This window comes from Sarcophilus harrisii, chromosome 2 (assembly GCF_902635505.1).
Source record: "Sarcophilus harrisii chromosome 2, mSarHar1.11, whole genome shotgun sequence".
NCBI classification, from domain to species: domain Eukaryota; kingdom Metazoa; phylum Chordata; class Mammalia; order Dasyuromorphia; family Dasyuridae; genus Sarcophilus; species Sarcophilus harrisii.
This window is the reverse complement of record NC_045427.1, coordinates 651,296,511-651,322,181: the sequence shown is the minus strand read 5'-3', so window position 1 is coordinate 651,322,181 and position 25,671 is coordinate 651,296,511. Positions and strand designations below refer to the sequence as shown.

General features: G+C 51.6%; 1 protein-coding gene across 8 annotated transcripts in view; it reads left to right on the top strand.

The window, feature by feature from the left end:
- Positions 1–25,671, top strand: part of ATAD1 (ATPase family AAA domain containing 1) — a 50,295-nt gene that overhangs the window by 4,234 nt on the left and 20,390 nt on the right. For 2 of the 8 annotated variants that reach the window (XM_031956983.1, XM_031956981.1), the window contains exons 4-6: positions 9,754–9,968; positions 18,187–18,361; positions 23,699–23,797. In XM_031956983.1, the coding sequence (XP_031812843.1) occupies positions 18,200–18,361; positions 23,699–23,797 (261 nt within the window). In that variant the 5' untranslated portion in view covers positions 9,754–9,968; positions 18,187–18,199. Of the gene's footprint in view, positions 1–9,735; positions 9,969–10,354; positions 10,510–10,632; positions 10,985–11,032; positions 11,124–12,162; positions 12,242–12,964; positions 13,050–18,186; positions 18,362–23,698; positions 23,798–25,671 lie in introns of those variants that run through there. The other 6 variants (XM_012551937.3, XM_012551978.3, XM_023505879.2 and 3 more) reach the window with 6 other exon arrangements.

Genomic DNA, 25,671 nt, shown 5'->3' with positions numbered 1-25,671 from the left:
ATCTTTGACTCTAGGAGGTCTGAGCCTCAGTTTCTTTATCTGTAAAAATGAGGGGCTATCCCACATGCATTAAACATGTATTAAGCCCTACTTTGTCCAAGAAGCAATGCAGTAGAGAAGGTAACGATCTGAGCCTGAGTCCTACCTCTGGCCCCTTCTGATTGGATCCTTGATGGCAGGGGATACTATTAAGCACCTATTATGTGCTCTGGTCTGTACGAAGAGCCTTTGTATCCCTACAATATAGTAGAAACTTAATAAATGCAACTGATATTGCAATTATTAATACAATTTACTAATGTGAATTATGCATTAATAATGCATAAATGAATTTAATAATGCAAATTAAATAATAATTTATTAATTATATTAAAAATTGACACGGAGTAGGACTTGACAGTTGCTTGTTGATGGATTCTAACTTGAGCTAAGGCTTTTATCTTCTCAGTGGAAGTATCCCAAATGAGAAACCAGAGAGCAAGAGGCGATACATACTAATACAATGTGTTGTCTCTGGGAGCGCCCTACATTGATGTTCTTGTAAAAGTGACTAAATGCATGTATAAATACACACACACATGTAAACACACATGTTTGCACATATGTGAATAAAACATTGGTGTTCTAGCTATACAGACAAATATACAAACAGCTTCAGAAGATTGCTCGCATTTGTGAGATCTGCCCATAATCCCACCCTTGAACCTTGAACCAATCTATTAACCAAGCATTTATTAAGCACTGACTGTGTCAGGCCCTGGATGGGAGGCATGGATATGAAGACAAAGATTGAAATAATCCCTGTTTTCAAAGGCCAAACCTTCTAAACTAGAGAGCGGTTTGAGAACTTATTCCTAAATGATGGACCAGAGACCAAATTTTCCAGAGTGAGCAGAGGTTCTGAGGCAGAAGGGAAATGACTGAGCGTGTTTCGGAGGCGAGAGTCCCCCGCACTGACTGACCCAGCGGGCACAGGAGGCTTCATGGGCGAGAGCTTTTGAGTTGGACTTAAAGGCTGGGCAGTAACATGGAAACAGGCAAAGGGAAGGCTTTCAGGCCTATGGAACGGCCGAGATGCTGCAGAGAAGGGCCAAGTGAGACCTGGCTGGAGAGAGGGAAACACTACAAGATCAGACTGGAAGGGAAGGGTGGGCTAAGATAATACAGGGCCTTGAATACCAATGCACCGTGATGGAACAAACATTTATTAAGCGCCGTGTGTGTGCCTGGAAAAGAAGTTTGAGTTTCACTCCGTGAGCTCAGTGGAGCCTTGGAAATTTGGGAGGAGAAGGGAAAGGTCAGAAGGGGCAGCAGCAGCCTGAAGGATGGCTCAGATTTCAGATTTAGCCTCAGAAGATCAACCACAAGTGTGTGTGTGTGTGTGTGTGTGTGTGTGTGTGTGTGTGTGCGTGCGTGCGCGCACAAAGTTCTGGATAGCCCTTAGTCACTTAGGAAGGTTCAAGGACATCTTTTCTAATGTTCCCAGATTCTCTAAAGCTATTTTGTATCCATTTGTATCTTAAATATACTAATTTATATACACACATACACACATTAGAATATAAGCTCCTTGAGGGCAGGGATTATTTGGACTTTTTTTTGCCCCCCCACCCCTACCCCATGTTAGCCTTTTAATAAATAAAAGCCATTTAATAAATGCTTGTTGGTAGAGCACAGATCACAGACTTGGAGCTGGCAGGGATCTTAGGAGGCACACATAGGGGAAAGGACCCGAGCAGGACCCCCCAGCTGGTGGTGACTAAAGGTGCTTTGACCTCAGGCCCTCCTAAGCCCCGCTCCGGGGCCTCCTCAGTAGTCCATGTTGCCTCTCTTGCTTGAGCAGTTGCAGATAGGAAGCCCTACATAAGGAAGCTCTTACAATACTTCAGGCAGGTAGAAATGAGAGCTTGCATTGGGCCGGTAACAGAGGAGAAAGTTCTGCTGGGCTCCCACGTGGACGTGGCCAGGTAAAGCAGATTCGAAGCCCGGGAAGGATCAAAGATGGCGCCACGTGCCTCCCCGGGGACCAGGAGAGGGGAGATGCTACAGGCAGAGCAGGGAGGGCAGCAGGAGCCGGAGAGGCGAGGGCTCAGTTTGGGCCTCTTTGGCTTGGGGGGCCCTGGTCTTATGGACGTGGCTGTGCAGTAGGAACAAGGAGATGTGCTCCTGTATTAACAGCTATCAGATAAATGCCCGAGTGCAAAGGGCTCTGCAGGCCAAGGAGGAAGAAATCACTTCCCCCTGAAAAGGAATCGGGGAAGACTCCATGGAAGCCAGCCCACCCCATCCACTGGGGCTCTGTTGGCTTCTATTGAAAGGCTGCCAGGTCAAAAGCAGAGCGGGCTAATCGGTTCCTCAACGGCTCCCTTTGAGTCATCGCTTCCTCCTAAGTTGCGTCCCTGAGCTCTCCAGGCCAGGGACTCTGTTTTCTTTTGAAAGCCATGGCCTACTCCCCTACCACCAGTAGACAGTTTTAATTAAGGTGGGGGCAGGAGTGGGTTGGTAAACATTTAACAACCAGCTCTCAGAAAAAAAAATATTCAATCCACTTTTGAGTATAAGATACACTATCAATGTTTTCTCCACCACTTTCCTAAGTTTAGAAAAATCAACTCAGGGACCAATAGATCAAGCCCTTATCTGTCGTTGTGCTGATTTCTGAGTTGTCAATGTTCCCACTGAAAATGTAATTACTTCTTGGGAGGTGGGAAGAGCTGACTCTAGAGGGTTGGTATGAATACTTAACTTTCCATTCCCATCACTCCCTAAGAAATAGTGCCAGCCCATGCAAGGCCACTGGGAGCTTTAAGGAGCCTCGGGGAGGTGCTCAGGAAAGGGGTATGGGGGGTCTGGTGCGGGAGGCCTTTGTTGGCCACCATCTGGCTCCAACTTCCCCCCAGAGAAATCCTATCCAGCTCCCAGCCATGATCCATGTGTGTCAAACTCCCATTACTGCCCCTGCTGGGGTCCACCAGTACCGCCCCAGATAGAACAGCCCAGCACGGGCCCAGAGACCAGTGCAGCTGCCGGCACCTCCCGTTGGGGCCACGCGCAATCATTGGGCACCTCTGGCAGCTGGTGCCAGTTTTTCCCCCACACTCACTGCAGCATCCCCTTCCAGGCCGGCTCCGGCTCTTCTCGGGGATCTGTCCTCCACCTCCAGCCCACCAGCTTGTAAAATGTGGTTACATTTAAGACTCGGCTCATGGAGGGAAGAGGTCAGGGGGCACCAGATGTCTCTGAAGGGCAGCCCGGGGAACAGGCTAATTACACTGGTTCCTCTTGGCCCCAGTGGGATGAACAAGGGAAAACTGCAAAGAACCCAGATTGGGCTTCCTGTCACTCTAAGTCTTTAAGCCACAGAAAGGATTTTGCTCAGTGCCAGCGTGGTGTCCATGATCCCAGAGGTCTCCTCCAATGATGAGACTCTGAAGGCTGGAAAGGCCTGAAAAGTCAAGTCTAACCCAATTTGTGGATGAGGAAACTGAGGGTAGTGAAGTGAGTCTGACCCCGCTGAAACCTTTGCATTTCTGATACCGATTCTGCTTCTCTCTGCGCCTCACCACAAATTACCAGAGGCTTTCACCCAGAGAGGGTTGGCTGGCCTTTGTCGGGGGAAATGGGCTTGCTCAGTCCCCTGTTGCTTCCACAACATCCGATTCCTTCTCACGTCCAGGAATGAAACCCCAGGAGCTCTCGGTATGGCCCTCGTGTTAAGGACGTCTGCCTGGATCCAAGAAATTGGAAGATGCAGGAACGGTTCCGGCTTTCGCCGACAGACTATAAAATTGTGATTCATTTGGCAAGCTCGTATCAACGTGCACAAAGACAGCAGGGAGGGAGATGGGCCCATGACTTCTCTGGTACAAGGAACCCCTAGGGAAGGAAGTTCCATGTCACGCAGCAGGGCAGCGCCCTCCCCACATCTCAGTCTTAGAATCTTGTCGAACACTGAGAGCTTAAGCTCCTTGCCTGGAGGCTGCTGGATTCTTGGAGTCGATAGCTTCCTTCAGCCCTGGGACCAAACCACAGATCCATTTGGGTCCAGCACGATTTCTCCCTTTCAAATAAAATATTAAATACTCTTTAACCTCTATCTTGCCTCAGTTTCTCTGGCATTACACTTGAAGGGCATCTGCTTGGTTCCCTGGTCTTTGCTACATAAGAAGCACTACTACGAATGGCCTTGCTTCTCGTCAGTAACATTCTGTAGTGTTTTACATTTACTAAAAATGATTATGGGATGATTCAGGTCTAAAGGTTCTAGGTCACAGATTCCGAGTTGGAGCTAGGAGGGAAGAGAGTCAGAAGGCTTGTGCAAATGCGGAAACCGAGGCCCGTCGAGATGACTTGCCAACAGTCACACGGGTCGGGACAATTTGGACCCCGGTCATTTGATTCTGGATGTAGAACTCTACCCACTCTACTACACCGTTGATAGGTTTAGGGAAAGGCTCTAGTCCAGGGGTTCTTAACCTGGGGTCTGTGAAGTTGTTTGAAAAAGATTGCTTACAATATTTCACGTGACTGGGTCTTTGTCATCCTGTGTTTCATTTTATGCATTTTACAATTTTTTTTCTGAGAAGAGATATGGGGGCTTCATGGGAGAGGTCCATGATATAGAAACAGGTTAAGAATCTTTGCTTTTGTATGTATTCCTTAACCTTGTTGATGCTGGCCTCTGTATTTCTTGGTTGATAGAAAAACAAGTTTTGTGCCATTAGAGGACCATAACAGAGTGTCTGCCACATTGTAAATGCCTAATAAATGCTCAATCTGGGGCAGCTGGGTGGCGCAGTGGACAGAGAACCAGCCCTGAAGTCAGGAGGACCTGAGTTCAAATCTGACCTTAGACACTTAACACTTCCTAGCTGTGTGACTCTGTGAAAGTCACTTAACCCAACTGCCTCGGCAAATAAATAAAAAAACAAACAAATAAATGCTCAATCTAAGACACACTTTTGCATTGTTGGTGGACCTGTGACTCAGTTGAACCATTTTGGAAAGCAATTTAGAATTATGCAAATAAAGTGACTACAATATCCATACCCTGTGACCTAACAATCCTAGTACTAATCTTATATCCCAGGAAGCTTTCCCTTCCAAATTAGTAGCCCTTTTTGCGGTAGTAAAGAACTAGCAACCTTTGATTGGAGAATGGCTAAACAAACTAGCACTTGAACATAGCAGAATATTATTGTGTTCTATGAAATGCTGAATATGAAGAATACAGAGAAGAAGGAAGACATAAGAAGTGAGGCAGAATATGGTACCTCACACCTATTTGGGGGCTTTTTTAACGCACCAGCTATGATGATTTTTGTCAGCTGCTGGTTTTTTGTCTTTAAACAATAATATCTGTTCTATAGAATGGCTCTCTGGGAGGAGAAATGTACGGAACATAAAAAGGACCTTAATAGAAACTGATTTTTTATAAAGCTATTTAATACTCATTCATCTATCTCTCTGTTTCTGTCTGTCTCTTTCTGTGTGTGTGCAATTGTCCTCTGTCTCTCATCTACTGGAGGCCAAAAGGCGGAAGGGACCTCAGAGGCCATTTGCGTCAGTCCCCTCATTCTGCTGAGGATTCGCCCAAACCCCCAGTCAGTCCATTGCAGATCCAGGAAAGGAGCCCCCATCTTTGGATTCCAGGCCATCCCTCTCGCCCCTCAGTCTGAGGAAAATACAACTTATTAAGTCCCATGTTAAATCCTGACACGGTTTTTGCCAAGACTCTCAAAGCCAATTTTTTTTATCAATCAGAGAAAATTGCTCTAATGCTGCTCTATGCATTATGTCGCCATCTAGCTGCCCACTTAAGGATAATGTAGTTACACAAGTTAAACTTTTTCCACTCCTGTCCCCTTTTCCCCAGAGAAATTTTTAGGTGGCTCCAGGTTTACAGGTTTATAAAATAAACAAACACATCAAACATTAATTGGTCATAAATTATAAAGACATATTTTAAAACAATTTAGGTATTATATATAATTTTACCATTTATTAAAAATGAAAGCAAATTTGCTTATTAATGATGAATTGCTTTTCCATAAAATTATTTTTCCATAAAATTAAATCTTGACAGAATATTTGATATATTTTACCAATGTGAAATTTATATGACCCCATATGGAATTATGACCCACAGTTTAAGAAGCTTTGCTAAAGGTCATGTGGTCTACGTGCATATATATGTGTGTGTGTGTGTGTGTGTGTGTGTGTTTGTGTGTGTGTGTGTGAGTGTCTACAGAAGCACCCAGGAGTAGTAAATAGTAAACCCATCCAGCAAGGCTTATCCCTTTAATCCACTAGCCATACGTGATCCTGGGAAAATTGTTTTCATACCCCAAGTCCCCAGGCAACTCACTAAAACAAAACAACCATGTTATTACTGCTGTTATTCCTCCTCCTTGAGGGCAGGAAATCTTTGGTCTTTACATCCTAGTAAAATGCGTGGAACAAAGAAGGAACTCAATAAATGCTTGTTGATTGACTGAGATACTGATGGAGGTTCCAGGCTCTGATCTTAGCAGAAAGGAAGGATTGGGGCCCTAGAAATCTCACCACAGATTTCCCTTGGAAGGTTTTAGAAGAAAAGGGGGAGGAAAACCAAGGTTCACAATAGGAAAACAGATAGATGGCCAACAAGAAGGTAGGGAGAAAGAGTAAAGGGAAGAGTAACAGAGTAAAGGGAAGAGTAATAGAGTAAAGGGAAGAATAATAGAGTAAAGGGAAGAGTAATAGAATAAAGGAAAGATTAATAGAGTAAAGGAAAGAATAATAGAGTAAAGGGAAGAGTAATAAAGGAAAGGGAAGAGTAATAAAAGAAAGAGTAATAAAAAGATTACAACAGACCAGAAGCGGAGAGGAAGGAAGCTACACATGTAAAATGCATGAGCACATAAGCCCCCACTAGTGAGCTTACCTTTAGTCAGCCTGTAGACATAATTAGTTCAAAGCAAAGATTTAATTATTGTAGCTATAAAACAATATAATATGAAATATATTTGCTCCCATAAACAACAGGCATACCCTTCCAAAATAAAAATGGCTTCTCGGGGCAGCTAGGTGGTGCAATAGATAAGAGTGCTAGCCTGAAGTCAGAAGGACCTGAGTTCAAATCTCACTTAATACGTCCTAGCTGTGTGACCCTGGGCAAGTGACTTAAGCCCAATTGTCTCAGCAAAAAATAAATGAATGAATATAAAAAATGACTTCTGAGGAGGATTAATCACAGAAAGTAGTAATGAGAGAATACATGGCCTTCATCTGTGTTCCAAGTCACTTCTGGACCGTTCATCTATTACTCTCGGCTATGTGGCCTTCCCATTTTTTCCCTCTCTAATCCTATTTGTCCTTGATAATATATTTTTTCTCTGTTCCTTGTTTGAAAATAATATGAGACTGTCTGTTCCTACTGCCCATATGTGATCCGTACCATTTTGGTTTTTCAGAGAAGGTAGTATTCCACAATTTGCAGCCGTGTAGCCACACCGGAAGGATTACAGTCATGGAATCTAGAACTGAAAGAGATCTTAGATATCATTTAGTTCAATCACACATACAAAGGTACTTGGTGATTTCATTGCAAAGGAAGGAAAAGATGAGGCTGGAGAGAAAGTGTAAGAGTCTTAACTGAGTGATCCTGGGTGATCTGTTACAAGGATTTATTCAGGTAGATGTGATCTAGGATCTGGCCCAACCTTTCTCTAGTGAAATTGTAATTTCCACCTCTGGGAAGAGATGGTGGCTCAACACAAACTCCAAAAGCTCGCTGATACTTCTGCTCTCCAAACAGGCAGCATGAGTTGGTAATGCTTTTCTTTGTACATAGTTGTGACAAGTTTTACACTTGTGACATCTGCAACAATAAAATCCATTTCTCAATTGCTCTAAAGTCCTTTTTTTTTTCTCCCTGAGGCAATTAGGGTTAAGTGACTTGCCCAGGGTCACACAGTTAGGAAGTATTAAGTGTCTGAGGGCAGATTTGAACTCAGGTCCTCCTGACTTCAGGGCTGGTGCTCTATCCACTGTGCCACCTAGCTGCCCTCTAAAGTTCTTTCCTGACCTATCTATCTAAAGTCAAGAGATTTTCATGGCTATTAGACAACGTCCAGGAGGGCTACTGGCATGCCTGCTTCCCGGCTTTGTGTGGGATCCAGAATTCCAATTGCACAGTTCCAGTGTCAGTCATTGTCTCAGAAGTAAGGCGGCTTCTGCTGTGGGCAATTTAAGAGGTTTGGAATCATCACCTCTCAGTTGTATTTCCACCTGGCTATTAAAATGAGATATTTATAAAGAACTTAGCACATGGTAGATGCTTAATTAATGTGCATTTCTCTTCTTCCCTCCCACTCTGAGAGACATAGATTGCTCCAACACTTTCTTCCAGTGTCACCCATTTTTTTTTTAATTTTCTGGGCAAAGTATTTGGATCCACATTAGTCTTAACTTATTAGAAGTGTCATGTCATCACAAGTCCTTCCCACACTGCTCCTGGTTCACTCTGGGCTCTGCTCCACCTAAACCCTGGCTACTTTGTCCCCACCAGGCTAGCCCCACTTTCTGCCTTGTTTTCCCTCATTAGATGTAAGCTCCTGAAGAGTGGGAGCCATCTTGTTTTTGTATCCTCAGTCCCGGCGTGTGATAAGTACTTAATACTTTATCTTTCTACCTACTGATCCATCTGTCCGTCTATGGAGCCATCCATCATCTGTCTATCCCTCTGGCTAGATATCTCAAATCATAATTGGCTAACGGCGCTACCCACTTCTGGCCAGCAGCATCCGCCATGGTACTGGTCAAAATGGCCAATGGATCTCTATCCATGCATTCTTGGGGGGAGGGTAGGAAGAGGATAAACAGTTTTATAATGCTTAATACGTGCCCAGAGCTGCGCTAAGTGCCTTACAAATAGCATGTCATGGGAGTTTTACTAGGAGTTCTGCTCTGGAGCAGATCTCAGACTTGGGGAGGGGATAATGAGACTCCCTGCCGGTCAAGCCTCTGCTGATAATTCTTCTTGCTACAGGACAGCTCCCAAACCTTCCAGCCTGGTAAATGTTGTGCTCAGGTCTGCCCCAGCCAATACCGCTACATGGGTCAAGAATTCGATTAAGTAGGGCCAGCGAGGTGGCACAATGGCCAGAGCACCAGCCCTGAAGTCAGGAGGACCTGAGTTCAAATCTGACCTCAGACACTTAACACTAACTAGCTTGTGTGACCCTGGGCGGGTCACTTAGCCCCAATGGCCTCAGGGGGAAAAACGATTTCTTGCACATACACAGTTTGAAGGGCTTCTACCTCCCTAGGTGGGTGCTCTCACCTTGCTGGGACGCAATCTGGACCAAATATGAATAGAAGCTCTGCAAAATTGCACTAGTCCGCTGACTGCTCCCAGACCGGCTTCCTCCAGCCAATGGGACGCCTTCATCAGTCTCCTCCAGGGTCTTACCAAGGCGGTGGTGACCTCAACACACACACACACTCTATGCAGGGCTGCGCCAGAGCCCGCCAGCCCGCTAACTAGAGCCGATGATTAAATGTTCCTTGCGAGCATCCCCTGGGAAACCGGTCAGCCTGCAAATCACGCCTGATTTTTTACTGTGTTGATTGGTGGAGAAAACGTTGATAACGCCGATGGAGGTGGGGGGAAGGAGGGAATGGAAGGGGTGTGAGGAGGAGGGAGCAGCCAGGGGGAGCTCTAGGGGGACGGCCCGGCTTTTCCGGTGAGACGTTTTCTCTCTCCTGCAGCCCCAGACGCCCCCGGGAGAAGGTTGCTCCGGGAGAGCAGCAGCGCTCGCCGTATCCAGTCCCTAGCACGTAATAGTGGCCGCAGCGGACATTTATATTGTGAAGTTTGCACGTTACCAATATGTCCTTTGCCTCTCGAGACGGCTCTTTGCAGTGGAGACTCTTAGCACCATTTTACAAAAGAGGAAACTGAGAAACGAAGTTACTTTTCCAAGGTAAGTTACGCCCCAAGAAGCGCGAGTCTTCGGGCCCCACCCGCTCTCCACGCCGCCTTTCCCTTAATAACCCCTCCCTGAGCTTGAGCCCGGCCTGACCCCGCCGCCCCCTCCGCTGCGCGGGCCTCCAGCTCCCGGCGCCGCCGCTTTGGAGCGGACGCACTTTGTTACTTTGTAGCGCTGCAAGTCCTCCCGAGCCCCAGCGGCGGGAGGCGGGCCCGAGAAAGCGCAGGGACCCGGCTCCCGCGGAGGACCGCGTTGTCCGGGGACTCCCCGGCCCCGAGCCCAGCGGCCGCTGCCGCCGCGCCCCGCCTCCCCGGGAAGGGCCCCCCAGGTGACCGCCGGGACCCTCCCGGGACAGAGGCGGGCCCTGCGGAGGAAGCGCCCTCCCTCCTTTCTTAAAGCGACACTGCACGGCGCTCCCAAACTTCCGAAGGGGAGAGAGGAAGGCGGCTCGCTTTCGGAACCGAAAGGATTAAAAGCGCCTCGCCCCGGGAGAGAAGAAGGAGCCCGAGTCGGAGCCGGGCCGGGCGGGAGCCAGGTTGGTCCTTTGGAGTGGCGGCGGGGAAGGCACGGAGGGGCCACGTGGGGGGCTTCCCCTGCCTTGGGTCAAGGGGCGGGAGGGGCTCCTTTCCATTGCTACTTTTTAGCTCGATCTTGACTTGTCGCCACGTGCTCTAGGCCAGGACTGGGACGGAGCTAGGGCCCGGGGAGGGAGAGAATCCTCCCGAGAGTTTGGGAGCCTGGAGTGACCTGTGGAGGTGCACGTGTGTATGTGAGTGAGCACGTGTGTACATGGACACAAATCTTTAATGTTGGATAATCCGGTCGGGGCCTGTTCTGGAGAGGAACGGGAACGACTCGTTGACATGTTTTGTAGCTTTACGAATGTACAAAGTATTTTCTTCCGGAAGCTTTGCGGCGCATGGCGCCCCGGGGAACTCCGCGATCAGAAAAAAGAAACTGAGTTTGTCAAAGGTCGGCCCCAGGAAGTGGCTGCTTCTGGACTCCAGGAGGTAAACGCCTGCCTTTTTCCTTTGGACCCCGGGCTCCCCAAGGTTAAACGGCCCTCCCGGAGTGACACAGCATTTGTCTCGCTCTCCGCGAAACCAGATCTAACGGGACGGGATTGGGTTCGGATTCCGCCTTTAACAGGTACTGTAGGACCTTGGGCGGAGAGTTTGTCGAGTCTTTGGAAAGGGATTAAGTCCAAGTTCATTTGACAGAGGAGAAAACGGGCCCAGGGAAGTTGGTTCCCTTGAGCAAGGTCACGCAGGTAACAAGCCCCAGAGGTGACATTTAAACCCAGGACCCTCGGGCTTCCGAAGTAGCTTAGTCCCCCCTCCTTTATCTTCGGGTTGAGGGTGGCAGTGGCTCCCACCTCCCTGGGGGGCTCAATGACATGATGGGTGGAAGGTGCTTTGCGAGGCCGGAAGTGCCGTGTTCCTTATCATCAACCGCATTTCGGAACGGGTCCCTTGCCCCATTTTGACCCTCGGTTTCCTCAGCGGTGAAGTGGAGAAGCTGGATTTCATTCGGGCTGCGAGCCTTTGTGGGAGCCTGGGCTGAGAAGTAGAGCAGGGTTGAGTCCCAGACGCGACGCGGGGACCCGCCGGACGCGGGGAAATGCCCTTCGGCCGGGAGCAGGGATACGGAGCGGACAAGCGCTTCTGGGCAGAAGCTCCTCCCGGGGAGGAAGCTTCCTTTCCCCGCGCGGAGCCCTCGAAAGGCCGGGCCGGCCGCGCCCCCGAACCAGAAATGAAAGCAGGCTGCTGGGGCAGGAGACGGGCCTTGCCCGGAGATCCGCCGAGCCTCTTTCGGTTCGGGACTCCGCGATCCTGGGGCCTTGGGAAGGCCTTCTTCCCTGGGACCTGCCTTCCCGGCAAGGGAGAGGAGGCGGACCCCCGCTAAGGGCTCTTCCAACTCCCGATGATAGCCTCTATCGCCGCGCCTCTCCGGAAAGGAGCGTCTTCTCCGGGCTTTCCAGCCCTCCGAGTGAGGCTCCGCCCCCTGAGGGAGGCCGCCGCGGCTCTCCGCTCCCTCTGCCGGCGCTCCTTTCGGCACCCCCCGTCGGTGGCCGCGAAAACCCGGCGCGGAGCCTGCGGGGGCGTGGTGGCGCATGCGCCCTGCGCGCCGCGGCCTCCGCTCCCTGGCTGGTTCCCCGGCGGCGGTGGCGGCGGGTCCGTGTCAGAGGTTCGGCTGCAGGCTCCGGGCTCCGGGCTCCGGGCTCCGGGCGAGACTCGGGCCGGGCTCGGCGGCCTCCGCGCGACCAGGTGAGCGTGGGGCGGAAGGAGGGCGGAAGGTCACGGGCCGCGCCGGGCCGGCCCCTCCCTCCCTCCCCACCCCGGGCCCGGGTCCCCGGCCGGGCCCCCCTTCCCCCGGGCTTGGGCCTCCGAACCCGGGCCCCGCGGCACGGACGGGCCCTGCAGCGGCGGCGCCCCGGGGAAACGGAGGCCGGGCTCGCGGGGCCGCCCAAGGTCACGGCCGGGCCCCCGGCGCGAGGCCGCGGGGGCCCCCTTCCTGCAGCCGCGGAAAGTGAGGTCCTCCCTCCCCCTGCCCGCCCTGGGGTCGCGAAGGGCCCGGCCAGTCTCCCCTGAGGGAGGGGAGGGGGCAGGAGAGCCCCGGCGCGCACAGCAGGCGCCTAATAAGTGCTGTGTCCCAGGGGCGAGGCCGGTGAGCCCCGGGGGCGGCCCAGGTCAGAGGCCCCTCCCCGCCGGGGCCTCCCACCTGGAGCTGCTTCCAGGCCAGCGGCTCTCCGGGCCCGGCCCTATCCGCGGTGAGGATGCTCGCCCCCAGGACGGCACCGATCACATGTGAAGCCTCTCCGAGCCCAGGATCCCAGAGATTCTGGGAATGAGTCCCCCCGGGGCCTGAGTGACAGGAGCCAAGGGGCCTCCGCCCTGCCCCCCCCCCCAGGCCCCTTCCAGGCTCGGGCAGTTGGGTGTGGGCGGTGCCCGCCCACCGCCCAGGCCCGGCCACTGGGCCAGCGTAGCCATCCCTGCCTGGAGGGGCTGAGTTTAGGGGGAGGAGGGGGAGATGCCCTTTACCCAGAGCAACACGCAGAAAATGAGGCAGTTCCAGGTTCGTTTTGGGGGGGAAGAGGCCGTAAATGCTCTCGGGAGATTTGGATGAGTTGGGGGGGCTGCCGCTCCAAAGGGGAGAACGGAGGGGGGCGCCTGCATGTGGACCGGCCGTGCAGCTTCCTTCCAAGAGCCTGGCCCACTTTTCGCTTGGCTTTCCCTGGGAGCCGTTCTCGGGATCCATGAGCGCTTGGGAGTGAGGTGGAAATAAAATAGGGAGGATTCGTGGGGTGACCTGGGGAGGCTCAAACAGCCCCAGGGCCCTCCTGAGACTCGGGCCCCAAATCCACGGCCCCGGCCCTGCCTCTGAAGGCCGAAGGTCCCAGCTGGGCTGAAAAGAGCCAAAGTATTGAAGGGTTTCACGTCCCTGGAAGGTTGCGCTAGATCTTCCTTTGCCCCCAAATAACCTCAGGGCCCTTCAAGGCAGGAAGGATCCCCACCCCCGGCTCACTGCCCATGAACCGAGGAGGGAGGTGGCTTCCAGAGGATCTCTGACCCCAAGGGCCAAGGAATAGAAGGGTCTTGTCTTCAGAAGGTCCGGATGTCCATCCTGGTGACTCTGGGCCCAGGAGGAGTCGCCTTCCTCTGCGGGTGCCATGGCTAAGCTTGGGTGTCTCGCAGGCCTGGCTCCTCCTGTGACAGCTTGCCCAAGGTCATGGCATTTGTGGCCGGAAAGTGCAGGAGCCAGGGCTGAGGCAGGGCCTCCCTGGGCCCATGTTTGCCAAGGCCTGGAGGCCAGAATGAGAAGGGCCTTTGGGCTAGAGCCGGAGGGAACACGTCCAGGCTGCCCAGGCCAGCCCTCCCCACGCTGCCGCCACCTCTGGCCTGCCCCGGGAGGTCTCGGCTCCTGGGCTCCCGGAGCGGGTCCTCTCCAGGAGGGCAGAAGCTGGGGCGCAGCCCCTCTGTTTGGAAGTGCTCTCTTACATGGAGCTGCAGCCCAGTGTCCCACGCGAGGCCGCATGGGGAAGAGCCGGCTCCGGGGCCGGCGACCGGCGACTGTGGCACAGATGTGGGCAGGCTTTAACGCCGAGACCGAGATGTGTGCACCGCCTCCATCTCCCCCTGCACTGCCCACTTCTTGGAGACAGGAGCCGGCCGAGCCCCCTTTGTGTCTCTGAGGATCTCGGGTCCCTGCCCGGAGTTGGGGTGTCAGATCTGGAAGTGCCAGAGGGAGACCAGATGCTCCATTGCCCGCTTTTGAAGGAGCATCTGTCAAGTGATTTCCAAGTGACATGACCTCGAGGTAGACCCAGTAACACGGGGAGAGTCCGCCTGCATTGCCATTTGAAGCTTTCAAAGGAGTGGCCAAGGACGCAGGTACAGAGGGAGCCGAGCTCCCAGGACCTGCCCAGGCCCCTTCCTCGTGCAGACACCGGGTGGGACCCGGGGGACATCGGTCTTCGGGACAGGCTTTATCGTGGGGTTCCTGGTGTGGGGCCGGAGCTCGTTCTGCCCCGGGGAAAAGCCCGTTAACAGAGGTTTCCGAGACCTATAAAAGCGGCCATCTGTGCCGTCCTTCCTAATGGCCTTTAAAGAGGGTGCCGATTGATTGCCGCCTCAGCAGATTCCCAGAGTTCTCAGGGAGTCTGAGCAAAGCATCTCTCCATTGTCGCCTTATTACTGGAAAAAGTTCTAGGCCAGGTGCTGGAGGCTCCTGAACCCTGGCTCGAGGAGCTTTCCTTTCCTTGGTTGGGGGGGGGGGGTGCTCACACTGCATTTTAGGGCTATTATAGATAGGCGGATGCCTCAGCCCACCCCTTTGATTCCCCTCAGTCTGCTGCCAAAGGCATTATTTACATAGAGCTGCTTAAGAAAGAAATAGGCTCATGAACAGAATTTAAAGATGTGCCTTTTTTCCTGATTTGCCAAGAGGACCAGAGCTAGATTTTGAAATATAGATGGTTGTGGAACTTGTTTGGAAACAGAAAGTCATTGTTTAGAAGTTGGCGAATAGGACGCGCTTTAGAATTAAATTCAAGCTTTTTCCCGCTTAGATTAGCTTCTCAGTGTCACCTTTAAAATTTGGAACTCATTTTCTCAGAAAAACAGTATTTTGAGTCATGACAACTAGATTTTTCTCATAGCTCCCAAATCTTTGGGGTGGAGATAGGAAACAGGAACTGTGGGGGAGATGGGAGGAAGAAAGCATTTATTTAGCACCTCCTGTGTGCCAGGCACTGCTCGAAGGGCTTTATTCCCATTCCCCTCACAACTGTAGGAGATGAGCGCTGTTCTGAGCTGTGTTTGAGGAAACCGAGGTAGGCAGGCTAAATGTCCAGGGTCACAGAGCTCGGAAGTGTCGTAGCTTGCGGTGAAACGTGGCTCTAACGAATCCTGGCCCCAGTGCTCTATCCACGGGGCTACCCGGCTACCTGTAAGTAACCAGGCAGTTTGTGAACTGGCAGGTCTGGGACTTTGTGAAGCAAAAGGAATGGAAGGGGCTTTTCGAGTTTAAAACAGCCTGGGGGTGGAGCCTTAGGGTGGTCTAATAGTGTTGCCCGTTGCTTGGCATTTGGCACTGGTCCCGATTGCTCCTTCCTACCTTGTTGTCTGCAAGCCGCTGTCCCCAGTAACTCAGGCCTGTGCTGCAAATGAGTTGGCTGCCCAACAAAACTCGGCCCGTCGGGACTTTTCTCAGCAAATAGAAACGGGTTTGGGCTGGTCTCTGTTCCTTAAAGAGATTGGGCCTCAGGGAGGAGCTTAGGGGGAATCCGATCCAAGCAGGAAGGTGCGGCCTGGAGGTGGGTGGCTCAGTTGGGTTGGTCATGGACAGTAGCACGTGCCCTTTGCAGATGGAGAGTGGAAGCAGTCTGGGCCCTGGAGAGGCCGGGGCAGGGAGGGCTCGGTCATGGGTACGCACTCAGCCACCGCCTGCTGATCCCCAGTCGGTCCAGGCCCCCTGATCAGGCCTATTGCGTGACTTCAAAAGGGCCCCAGAAGCAGTAGTTGCAGCTTTCTCTTCTCCCAGTCATGGACAAACCCCTCTTAGGGACCCACCCACTCCAAGGATCTCCCCTTTCCTCCTTCATCCCCATCCCTCTCCAGGATCTCAGCTGCCACATCCAGCACCTTTTCCTTGGGCCTCAGCATCCCATACTGCTCCGGACTTGGCTACCTGCTCTTTGAGCCTGGGATTTGCCAGCCCCTGGGCTTCCTCCTTGGCTCGCTCCCAAGGTGCCCATGAGCTCGGATGGGCAGACATCGACATCCCTCACCTTGGTTCTTCTCCCTCCCCTCCAGCTATTGAAGGGCTTTCTGAGGGGAGGTCCCTGGGCCCAGCTGCCCCAGGAGCCCTCAGCTCGCCTGTCTCCTCATGGGCAGGGGCCGCCCAGGTCGATTCCTCAGCCTGGAATGTGGCCCCGGCCCCCCTAGGGGGCTGATGGAGAACGCTGGACTGGCTGAGGCCTGTCTGCTTCTCTGTAAGTCAGAGGGCACCTGGACTGCCTCTGGGGACCCCCCCCCCTTCCCTTCTGCCTAGGTGGTGGCGACAGTGCCCCGGCCTCCCTCCGCCCCCCGTGGGTCCCCTTCATCCTGCTCCCTTGCGGCGGATCTCCCCAGGACATCTTCCCCAAACAGGGGGCTCCTGTCCCTGTGGATGTTGGGCCAGTTTGGAGGAGGCTTCTTTGTCTCACACTTCTGAGTGCCCCCATTACATTGGTAAAGCTGAGTGGGATGTGCGAATTCCCTGATGCGGCGAGCTTTCCTCCAGCTAAGACAGACTTCAGAGCCTCAGACCCTCCCTGGCAGCCCCACTGGGGCAAATGGAGGCCATGCCGTCTGGCAGCCGAGCACGCAGTGGGCAGGCCTTAGCGCGTTGCAGCTTCAGAGCCAGTCTGTCCTGGGCCGTGCAGTTTGGGGTGGGCCCGGAGCGATGGAACGACCTTGTAACATCTGGACTTTGCCCGCACCCATCCCACTCTCTCCCCGCAGGCTGCATCAGGCCCCTTCCTACCCAGGAGAAGGCTCCTTTTATCTCCAGTCCAGCCCCGTGGCCCCTCCTGCCTCCGACCCTGCAGCCCGTTTGATAACGTGGCCTCCATGACCTTGCAGTCCTTCGCCAGGACTTCCCCACTGACCCTGGGCCTTTCCCTGGCTGTCCCGAGGGTCCTCCCTCCCCTTTTCTGTCCTGTCTCCCATATGGGGCCTTTCCCATGAGCCTCCTGACTTTGTTGATTCCCATGTGCCCTGTATGGATCCTGTTTGTACAGTGTGTGTGCTGCTGGGAGAGGAGCTCCTGGCAGGCAGGGGCCACTGGTGTTCCCCGGGGTGCCACTTGACAATTGGCTGCTGCCCGGCCTCCTTGTGTTCCTCCCTCGGTGGGCCTGGAGTCTGGGTTCCTCCCATACTCGGGTTCCTCCCATACTCGGGTTCCCACCCGCTGCTGCCCGAGGCTTGGGAGCCACCCTCTTTGCCCCAGGAGACTCTCCGCTTCCTTCTCTCTGGTGCGCTGCACCTGGAGCTGGCGAGACCGGGGTTCTCAGACGCCCACTGGGTGATCCTGCGCTGGTCACTTGCCCTCTGCTTCAGCTTCTCTGTCTGTTATTTGAGGGTAATCACAGCCCCCACCCCACACGATTGATGTTAGGATCAAACAGGATGATGGCAAAGTGCTTTTCAGTCATTTTTCAGTCACATCTGACTCTGTGACCCCCTTTGGGGTTTCTTGTTAAAGACACCAGCAGATTTGGCTTTTTCTTTCCCCAGCTCATTTGACTGATGAAGAAACTGAGGCAAACAGGGTGAAGTGACTTGGCCAGGGTCACACAGCTGGTCATGTTGGGGCCAGGTTCTAGCTCTTTGTCCACTGAGCCACCTGACTGCCCCGTAAAGTAGCAAACCATAAAACACTTTGTAAAGGTGGCTGGGTGTGAGGTGGACCTCAGGACTGTTTTCTGTGGTTACTGGCTTCCGGTCCCAGTGAGAATTGCTTCTTTCTATCCTTTGGCTGCTCAAATAGTTCTCTAAATTGATAGGCCTTTGTGCTTTAACATAATTAGCCATTTACAAACCAATTTAAGGAACAGTGAATTTGGGGCCGAGAATAAAAATCATGGCTCATTTCAGCACTGGCCAAAACCAGACTTTGCTGTTGGCTGTGTGGGTGTTAATGAGACGACATTTTCTCCATTTATTTTCAGGTGAATAATCAAGATGGTGCATGCTGAAGCCTTTTCTCGTCCCCTGAGTCGGAATGAAGTTGTTGGTTTAATTTTCCGCTTGACGATATTTGGTGCCGTAACGTATTTTACCATAAAGTGGATGGTAGACGCAATTGATCCAACCAGGAAGCAAAAAGTCGAAGCTCAGAAACAGGTGAGGAATATGAATATCGGATGGACCGTCTCCATTGTGTTTAAAATAAATTCTGCATCACCGCGTGCCAGCCGTGACTCAGCCTTTGGGCCCCATTTGATAGAGCCTCCTTAATTTCTTTTTAAAAGTTTTTATTGCTGTGCCTCCCCACCCCCATTCCTCCACCCAAGAAGGGAAAGACATTCTGGGTATCAGAGTGAAGCAGCACATAAACCAGGCCGGGTCTGCCGTCCTGCTTCGCCCCTGCCCAGGACACAGCCCCCTTCCTCCTTTTGGGGTCAGCCCTGGGCTTTTTGCCACATTGGCTTGTGTTTTCCTGCTTTTCCTTACCTTGTTCTGCCCCAGGTTATGCAAGTCTCCTCATGCTTCTCCGAATTCAGCAGAGGAATCATTTCTTACCTTGCAGCAATTTTCTGTTACATGCGTGGGCCACAATCTATTTATTCCCCAGTTGATGGACACCTTCTTTGTTTCCAATTCATCACCATCACAAGAAGTTAGAAATATTTTCTGGAGCCTTTCTTTGTGTCTTTGACACCATTTGTGCGTCCGCCTGGGATCTTTGGGGTAGAGATTATGGATCTTTCTAAAAAGCATAGTTCTTTCCCCAGCTCATTTGACTGATGAAGAAACTGAGGCAAACAGGGTAAGTGACTTGGCCAGGGTCACACAGCTAGTCACGTTGGGGCCTTCTAAAAAGCATAGTTCCAGTTTGATTTCTAGAATGATTATTGGCCATTCCTTGCATCAATCATTCACGATCCCTCCCACAGGAAAGTGCCTGGTTTTCTGTCACCCTTCCAGTCCTCACTTCTTCCTTTCTTCCTCCTTCCCAACACTCCTTCCTTCCCTAAAACCTTAGAGTTGTTTGGATTCACATTTCTCTTCTTGGTGAATTGAGGCAATCTTTCTCTTAGGAATTTGCAGTTCCTCTTTTGAGAAGTGTTACTATTTTTTAACCACTTAGTCATTGACCAATGACTCTTAGTCCAAAGTGTCTTTTAATTCCCTATAAGGAAACAGTGATTATGCAGAATTCTGGGCTTCTGGGTCTCTTCTTGATAGATCTGAATTGATTTTGTTCATGCAAAATGCTTTTTAGTGCCGTATAATGGAAATGATCATTTTTATCTGTTTTAATTCTTTATATTTTATTTTCATTTTTAAAATTTTATTTATTTATTTATTATATTTTGTTTCATCTTCCACTGAAAAGTCAGAGAGCTTGGTTATTCTCAAGGAAGAAAAAAGATGAAGTATAAAGCAAGATTCTGATTAGGCTGCTCTTCCCAGTGGGCCTTGAGGGAATTTCTTCAAGAGATTGGACAGCCAGCTTATCTTAGTCAATATTACTCATATTTAAATCGCTGTTACATTGGATGTAATTGAATTTGAAAATCTTAGTTTGCAGTTCTCTGGCCGGTTTTTGGTCACAAACAATAAACCAGATTTTGTGTTGTAGCTTTAATGTACTGTAGTGAGGAGGGATTTTTAAGCTGGGAAGTGTGGGGAAGGGGTGTCCATAAACTTGCATGTAGAATTTGGCATTTTCTCAGTTATTTAATATTCTAAGAAGGATAAGTAAGTTTCAGCTAGTAATCAAGAGTCCATCCGTTCTTTTTTAATTTAATATTTTTCTTCCTAATTACATATAAAAAAATTTTAATATTATTTACTCAGATTTTGAGTTCCATATTACACACACACACACACACACACACACACACACACACCCTCTATTGAGAGAAAACAATTTGAGCTGGGTCATATGAGTACAAAAACACATTTCCATGTAAATCATGCTGTGAAAGCAAACCCAGACCCAAAAGCCCAAGAGAAATAAAGAAGATAAAGAAAAAGTACTTTTTATCTGTATTCAGTTCCACCAGTTCTTTTTCTGATGTGGACAGCATCTTTCCTTATAAATCCTTCAGCATCGTCTTGGATCATTGTATTGCTGAGAATAGGCTAAGTGATTCACAGGAGCTCACCATGGTGTATCGTTGTTACTATGTTTTCCTGGTTCTCTTCATTTTACTTTGCATCCATTCATATAAGTCTTTCCAGGTTTTCCTGAGAGCATCCTATTTGTCATTTCTTATAGCACAAACATATCCCATCGCAATCATATACAACAGTTTGTTCAGCCACTTCCCAGATGATGGACATAAAAGGGTCCATTCTCCATCTAAGGGGTCTTGAGACTAATCAGACTCGTCCCACGCAGTAACTTGGCTATTTGAGGGTGTAGATGTCATCCTCCAAGGGTTTTACACCTCACTGCAGTTAATTGTGATTTGACTCAAACAAAGCTGTTTTTTGAATTGGAAAAAGAAATAAAACTGCTGTTCTAAAGATTACACACCTAAAATGGCATTTAGAATGTTTGTGGCCCTTAATTTGAGTACAGGGCAAATCACCTAAAAGCCCCGGGTGTTGGCAGTTAAGTATTTCTTCAGCAACAACCATGTGCCCAGCATTGTGCCAGGGATGCAAAGAGGAAAAATCAGGCCTTGCCCTCCAGGAGCTTCTGCTCTATGGGGAAGACAACATACACACAATCATCTATAGATATACCAGAGACAGCATAAGTGGGAGCTAACCCACGGAGGGCTTCTTAAACTTAAACTGGTTCGCGACCCCATGCAGGGTCTTGTGACTGAATGTGAGAGTTGTGAAATTAGGATTTCTTAGCAATAAATATTTGATTTATGTAGCTATTTTATATACCTGGGATCACACAAAACTTTTTCAGGCAAAAAGGGGTCGTGAGTTCTAGAAAGTCTGATTGCAAAAGCTGGAGGAGACAAAGGGAAACATTGGAAAGGGTCAAGGGCTGGGGGGTGGGGGTGGATCGTGGACAGAGAGCACCAGGGACAGGGCAGAAGCTGGCACGGAGTTGGGCTTGGCGGCCAGCGGAGGGAGAGGGGCACCTGGGCTTTGGGAAGTTCGGTGTAGTTCCTGCGTGGATCGATCCGTGCATTCATAAGTCGGTAACTTTCCTAATGTATGGCTAAGTTATTGCCTCGTTTTACTTCAAGAGTCTGGTGGACATTTAGCACTAACTGGAGCTTCAGTCCCCTGTTTCTGAAGGATTTCATTATCTGGTCGTTAGCACTGGTGATTTATAAGTGTTTCGTCTGCCGGGCCCGAATTGTCCAAAGGGCCGTGTGCGCAGGATGGCCCGAGCCGGTTAACAGGCGAGTCACAGGATCTTCCGAAAGCGCTGGCATTTTGGCCCAGAGAGAACTCCCGAGAAGGGGATCTCTAGGCCCACGTGGTTGCGGGCACTGAGGGGGCCAGACCCCGGCTGCTGCCTCTGAGGTGCCCCCCACATGGTCCTCGGGTGACGTGTCCAGCCCTGCCTCAACACTTAATGTGTGGAAGCTCCTGCAGACTAATGCCAGGCTGGGGCTCAGGCACGAATGACTGCCCACCAGAGGCGCACTCGGGTTTGAGGGGAGTGGGTTCTCAGGCGAAGAGGGAGAAGGGAGCCTCCAGGCGCAGGGGACAAGCAGGACACGGGGTTGTGTAGCCCGGACCCGGCCTTCTGGGACTTCACAGGCCAAAGGTCAGAGAAAACAACTGAATAAAAGCTTTTGGGCTGAAATGGATCGTTTGTCCTTCCTTCTCAAAGAGATGACATGGAGGGAAAATTGGGTTTGAGGAAGGGAGGAAGAGGGAGGACTGGGCAAGGTCGCCAGCTGATTTTGTCCCCCAGAGCCAGGGAGTCCAGTGGCCAGGGATGGGTCCGGACGACTGGAAAAGGCCCCCTCCCTGAGACAGCCTCGTGGCTGCTGGGCCAGGCTGAAGGGGGACTCTTACTGTGGTTATCCCCATTCCATAGAGAAGACTGAGGTCCCCCAGCTCAGGCAGGAGTTGGGTCTCCATTACTCTTGGGCTAGGGCTTGAGATCTGGTGGACAAGTCAGGCAAGTCCATAAAACCCACTCAGTCCCACAAAGAGCTGCTTGTTCCATTGCTGGTTTGGCTGGTCAGGGCACAGAAATGGAGCGTCGCTGGCATCGCCTCCCTGGGGGTCTTGGTTGAGAGCAGCTAAGAGGATGCGGCTGCCCTCCCCTGCCCCCCCCGGCAAGGGATGGCCATGGGGACAGGGCTGATGGGAGGGCCTCTGGAAGCAGGGGGAGCGAGGAGCACCAGTTGGGTAGGAGGTGGGTGTACTGCTCCCTGAGACCCAGGACTGCCATCCACAGTGGCCACAACCAGGCGGAGCATGACCCTTCAGAGAGTTAGGGAGCTGTCTCCCCCAAGCGTGGAAAGACTCCTCCTGGCAGACTGAGTTGGGGAGGACCAAGGTGCTGTGCTTACAGCTCAGACCAACGCCAAGGACGCCAGGCTTGGCTCTCGCATCCCAAGCCATTGCCTTTTGTCCTGACTTTGGTTCTCACCAAGGAAGAGAGAGTGACGACTTTGTCTCACTGAAATCCAGCTCATGAGCAAGTTACCACATCCCCCCCGATGGTGACAGGGGTCCCAGAGGCACAAGGGAGGAGAGAGAGCTTCGGCGGGCCGGTCGGCCAATGCAAAGGCAGGAGGTGGAGTATTCCATCCCCTGTGGTGAATCGTCCCTGGGTGGTCAGTAAGCCTGGGGAGGGGAATTTAGGGGAGAAAGCAGGACACGTGGGAGCATTGCTGGCTTGTAGCCTCTCTGCGCTTTCCCCATCAGACACAGATCGGGAGAATAACAGGACACGTGGATTTGTGTCTCTCAGGCCATGCTCACTTTTCCTCCTCCTGGGCTCTCTCTCCACCAGAGCATTGGCTCACTGAGGCACACAAACCATTTCATTTTTGGCTGCCCGGCCCTTGGCACCTAAAGCTTAATAAATCTTCTTGATTGAGGCATTAGCCTGATCCTATAGGACGGCTCAGGTTTGCTCCTCTGTTTCACCTGGGGCCCTTTTTTGTTCATCCTCGGGTACCTGAGCCTCTTTTAAGCTTCCTATTTTTTCATCCCTTTCATCCTCAGGTACCTGATCTGTTTTAAGTTTCCTCTTTTTTCTTCCTCAAGTATCTTGAGTGTGTTTTAAACTTCCTCCTTTTCCATCCCTTTCCTCCTCAGGTACTTGATCTTTTAAATTTCCTAAACGTGGCAGAAGGCAGAGGAAAACTAGGCTGAAATAGCGACCCTCTGAATTAACCTTTTTCCTGTCCTGGGGCTCACCAGGGAGAGTGAGGGGCCTGAGGAAGCCGCCAGAGGTTCCTGCCAGCTCTTTACGGTTTTCTAGACTGATTTAAAAGAAATTCCAGACTTATTTAAGAGAAAAATGGAAGGAAATCACTTAATGTCTCTGTCCAAACTTTCCTTTTCTTCTAGGCAGAAAAACTAATGAAGCAAATTGGAGTGAAAAATGTAAAGCTTTCCGAGTATGAGATGAGCATCGCCGCCCACCTGGTGGACCCGCTTAACATGCACGTAAGAGCCTCTCGTTTCATTCCAGCACCTCCTTGACTTGGGATAGTGAGAAATTTCCAAAAGAGTTTGTAATGGAAGTGTCTGAGGCGAACCAAACCATCAGGAACTCAGGGAATTCTTGTTCCTTTTTAGAGAGGGATGGCTCCTTGTTTGAGTTGGAGCGTGTTCCCATGTTCTAGGGCTAACACGTTATAAACGGTAGCTTGATAAATGTTCCCAGGAACAGCCGCCCGCAGAGGTTCCAGCCTGGGTTTGAATTCACTTAGATAAGCTTGGAGAGCCCTTGCTGAGTTCCCTGCGATTGGCACATTGTCTGATCTAAGGCAAGGAGGGTCCTCTGACAGAGCCTGTGCCCCCAGAATTGGAGCCAGCCTCCCGGCGCCTCCTTCATTCGCCATCTCTGTGTGCTCCCCCCGGACAGAACGTTAGCCCGGCAGCAGGAGTATTAACATTTTCTGAAGCTGCTTGGAGTTGGGTAACTCGATTTTGGCTGTAATTGTAGGAGCAGATTCTGCCATCAAAATGCCCTTCGGGTTCTGCCCAGGCCTTCCCTATTCTGTGACTGTTTAACAGTCCCACTTTGCTCTCCCTAAATCCCGAAGCATCCGGTTAGTTCACGGGGACCGAGATAAAGGAGGCCCAGGAGGCTGTTCTGTAAGGGGCACTCCTAAAATGCTCGGCTCTGCCTTTTTCAGGGTATTTAATTATGTAAAGACTCCTGGTTCGGTGTTCCTTTGAGGCGGGTGCTGTCTCGGCACCCAATTGATGCTCTCATGAGTTGCTGTTGTCCCCCGGGGGCCAGACTTGGCAGCCTTTCTGGGCTTGGGCCCCCGGAGTTTATTCTTCTCTGATAAATCTTTGGCGATCCTGGGATTGTCTGGGAAACAGGAAGAGGTGCAGAATGGGATGTCAGTGGAGGCCCAGGGGCCGCGTGCCCTCTCAGGGCAGGCAGCTGGGGTGGCCTCTAGGGCCTCTTGGGGCTGTGGTCCAGGTGCCGTGTGGCCACAGCAGCTTCAGTCGCCGGCCCCGACTGCACCTGCCTTCCAGGGGTGAGGAGCAGCTTGTCCCCTCCCTTCCTCCTCCCCATGAAAAAGAGAAATCCCAGTTCTGTTTTGTCCACTGCTGTTGGGACTGGCCATTGCGGGTGGGAGCGGGGCAGAGGAGGCCGGGGATCACCCAGCTTCTGGATGTCCCTGACAGTCCCAGCTGTGGGAGCCTCATCCCAACAAGTGGCTCATCTTGGAGGACCCAAAGCATCCTGGACGTCACCTCCCTAAAGTCTCTAAACAAAATCGGGAAACGGGACGTCACAGCTCAGGGAGGGGACGTAGGAGGCTCGTTGTGGGGCCCCAGGCCAGGCTGTGAGGAGCGCCGGCAGAAGGACCGTGGCACCGAGAAGGTCACTGAGGAGCTAGACTGGTCATGTCAGTGCCGGCATGGGCTGGGAAGGAGGTGGGTGACAGGGGCAGACGGACAGTGCGGACAGACAGACAGCACAGGCATAGGGACAGCATGGACAGAGGGAGGATGCCACGGGCAAATGGACACCATAGCCGGCACTCCCACCGCCTTCGGGAGGCAAGCTGGGAGGTGCTGGGGACGGTGAGCCCTGACAAGCAGGGAAGAGCATTTGAAGGGGATGACCTGGGACAGATGGGGGTCATTCATGGCTGCTGTGTGCAGTCAGACCACCACCGGTGGGGGAGCCGAGACCCAGGACTCGGGGCCAGAGTGAAAGAAAGCCCAAGAAGAGGGGCTGCTGGGGGGCCGCCATGGGGCCCAGGCCCAGGCCCAGGCAGGCCTTTTCTTCAGGCATTTTCACTATCAGCCAGTTTCTTTGACAAGGAGGCTCAAAGAGGCCAGAAACCACCTGA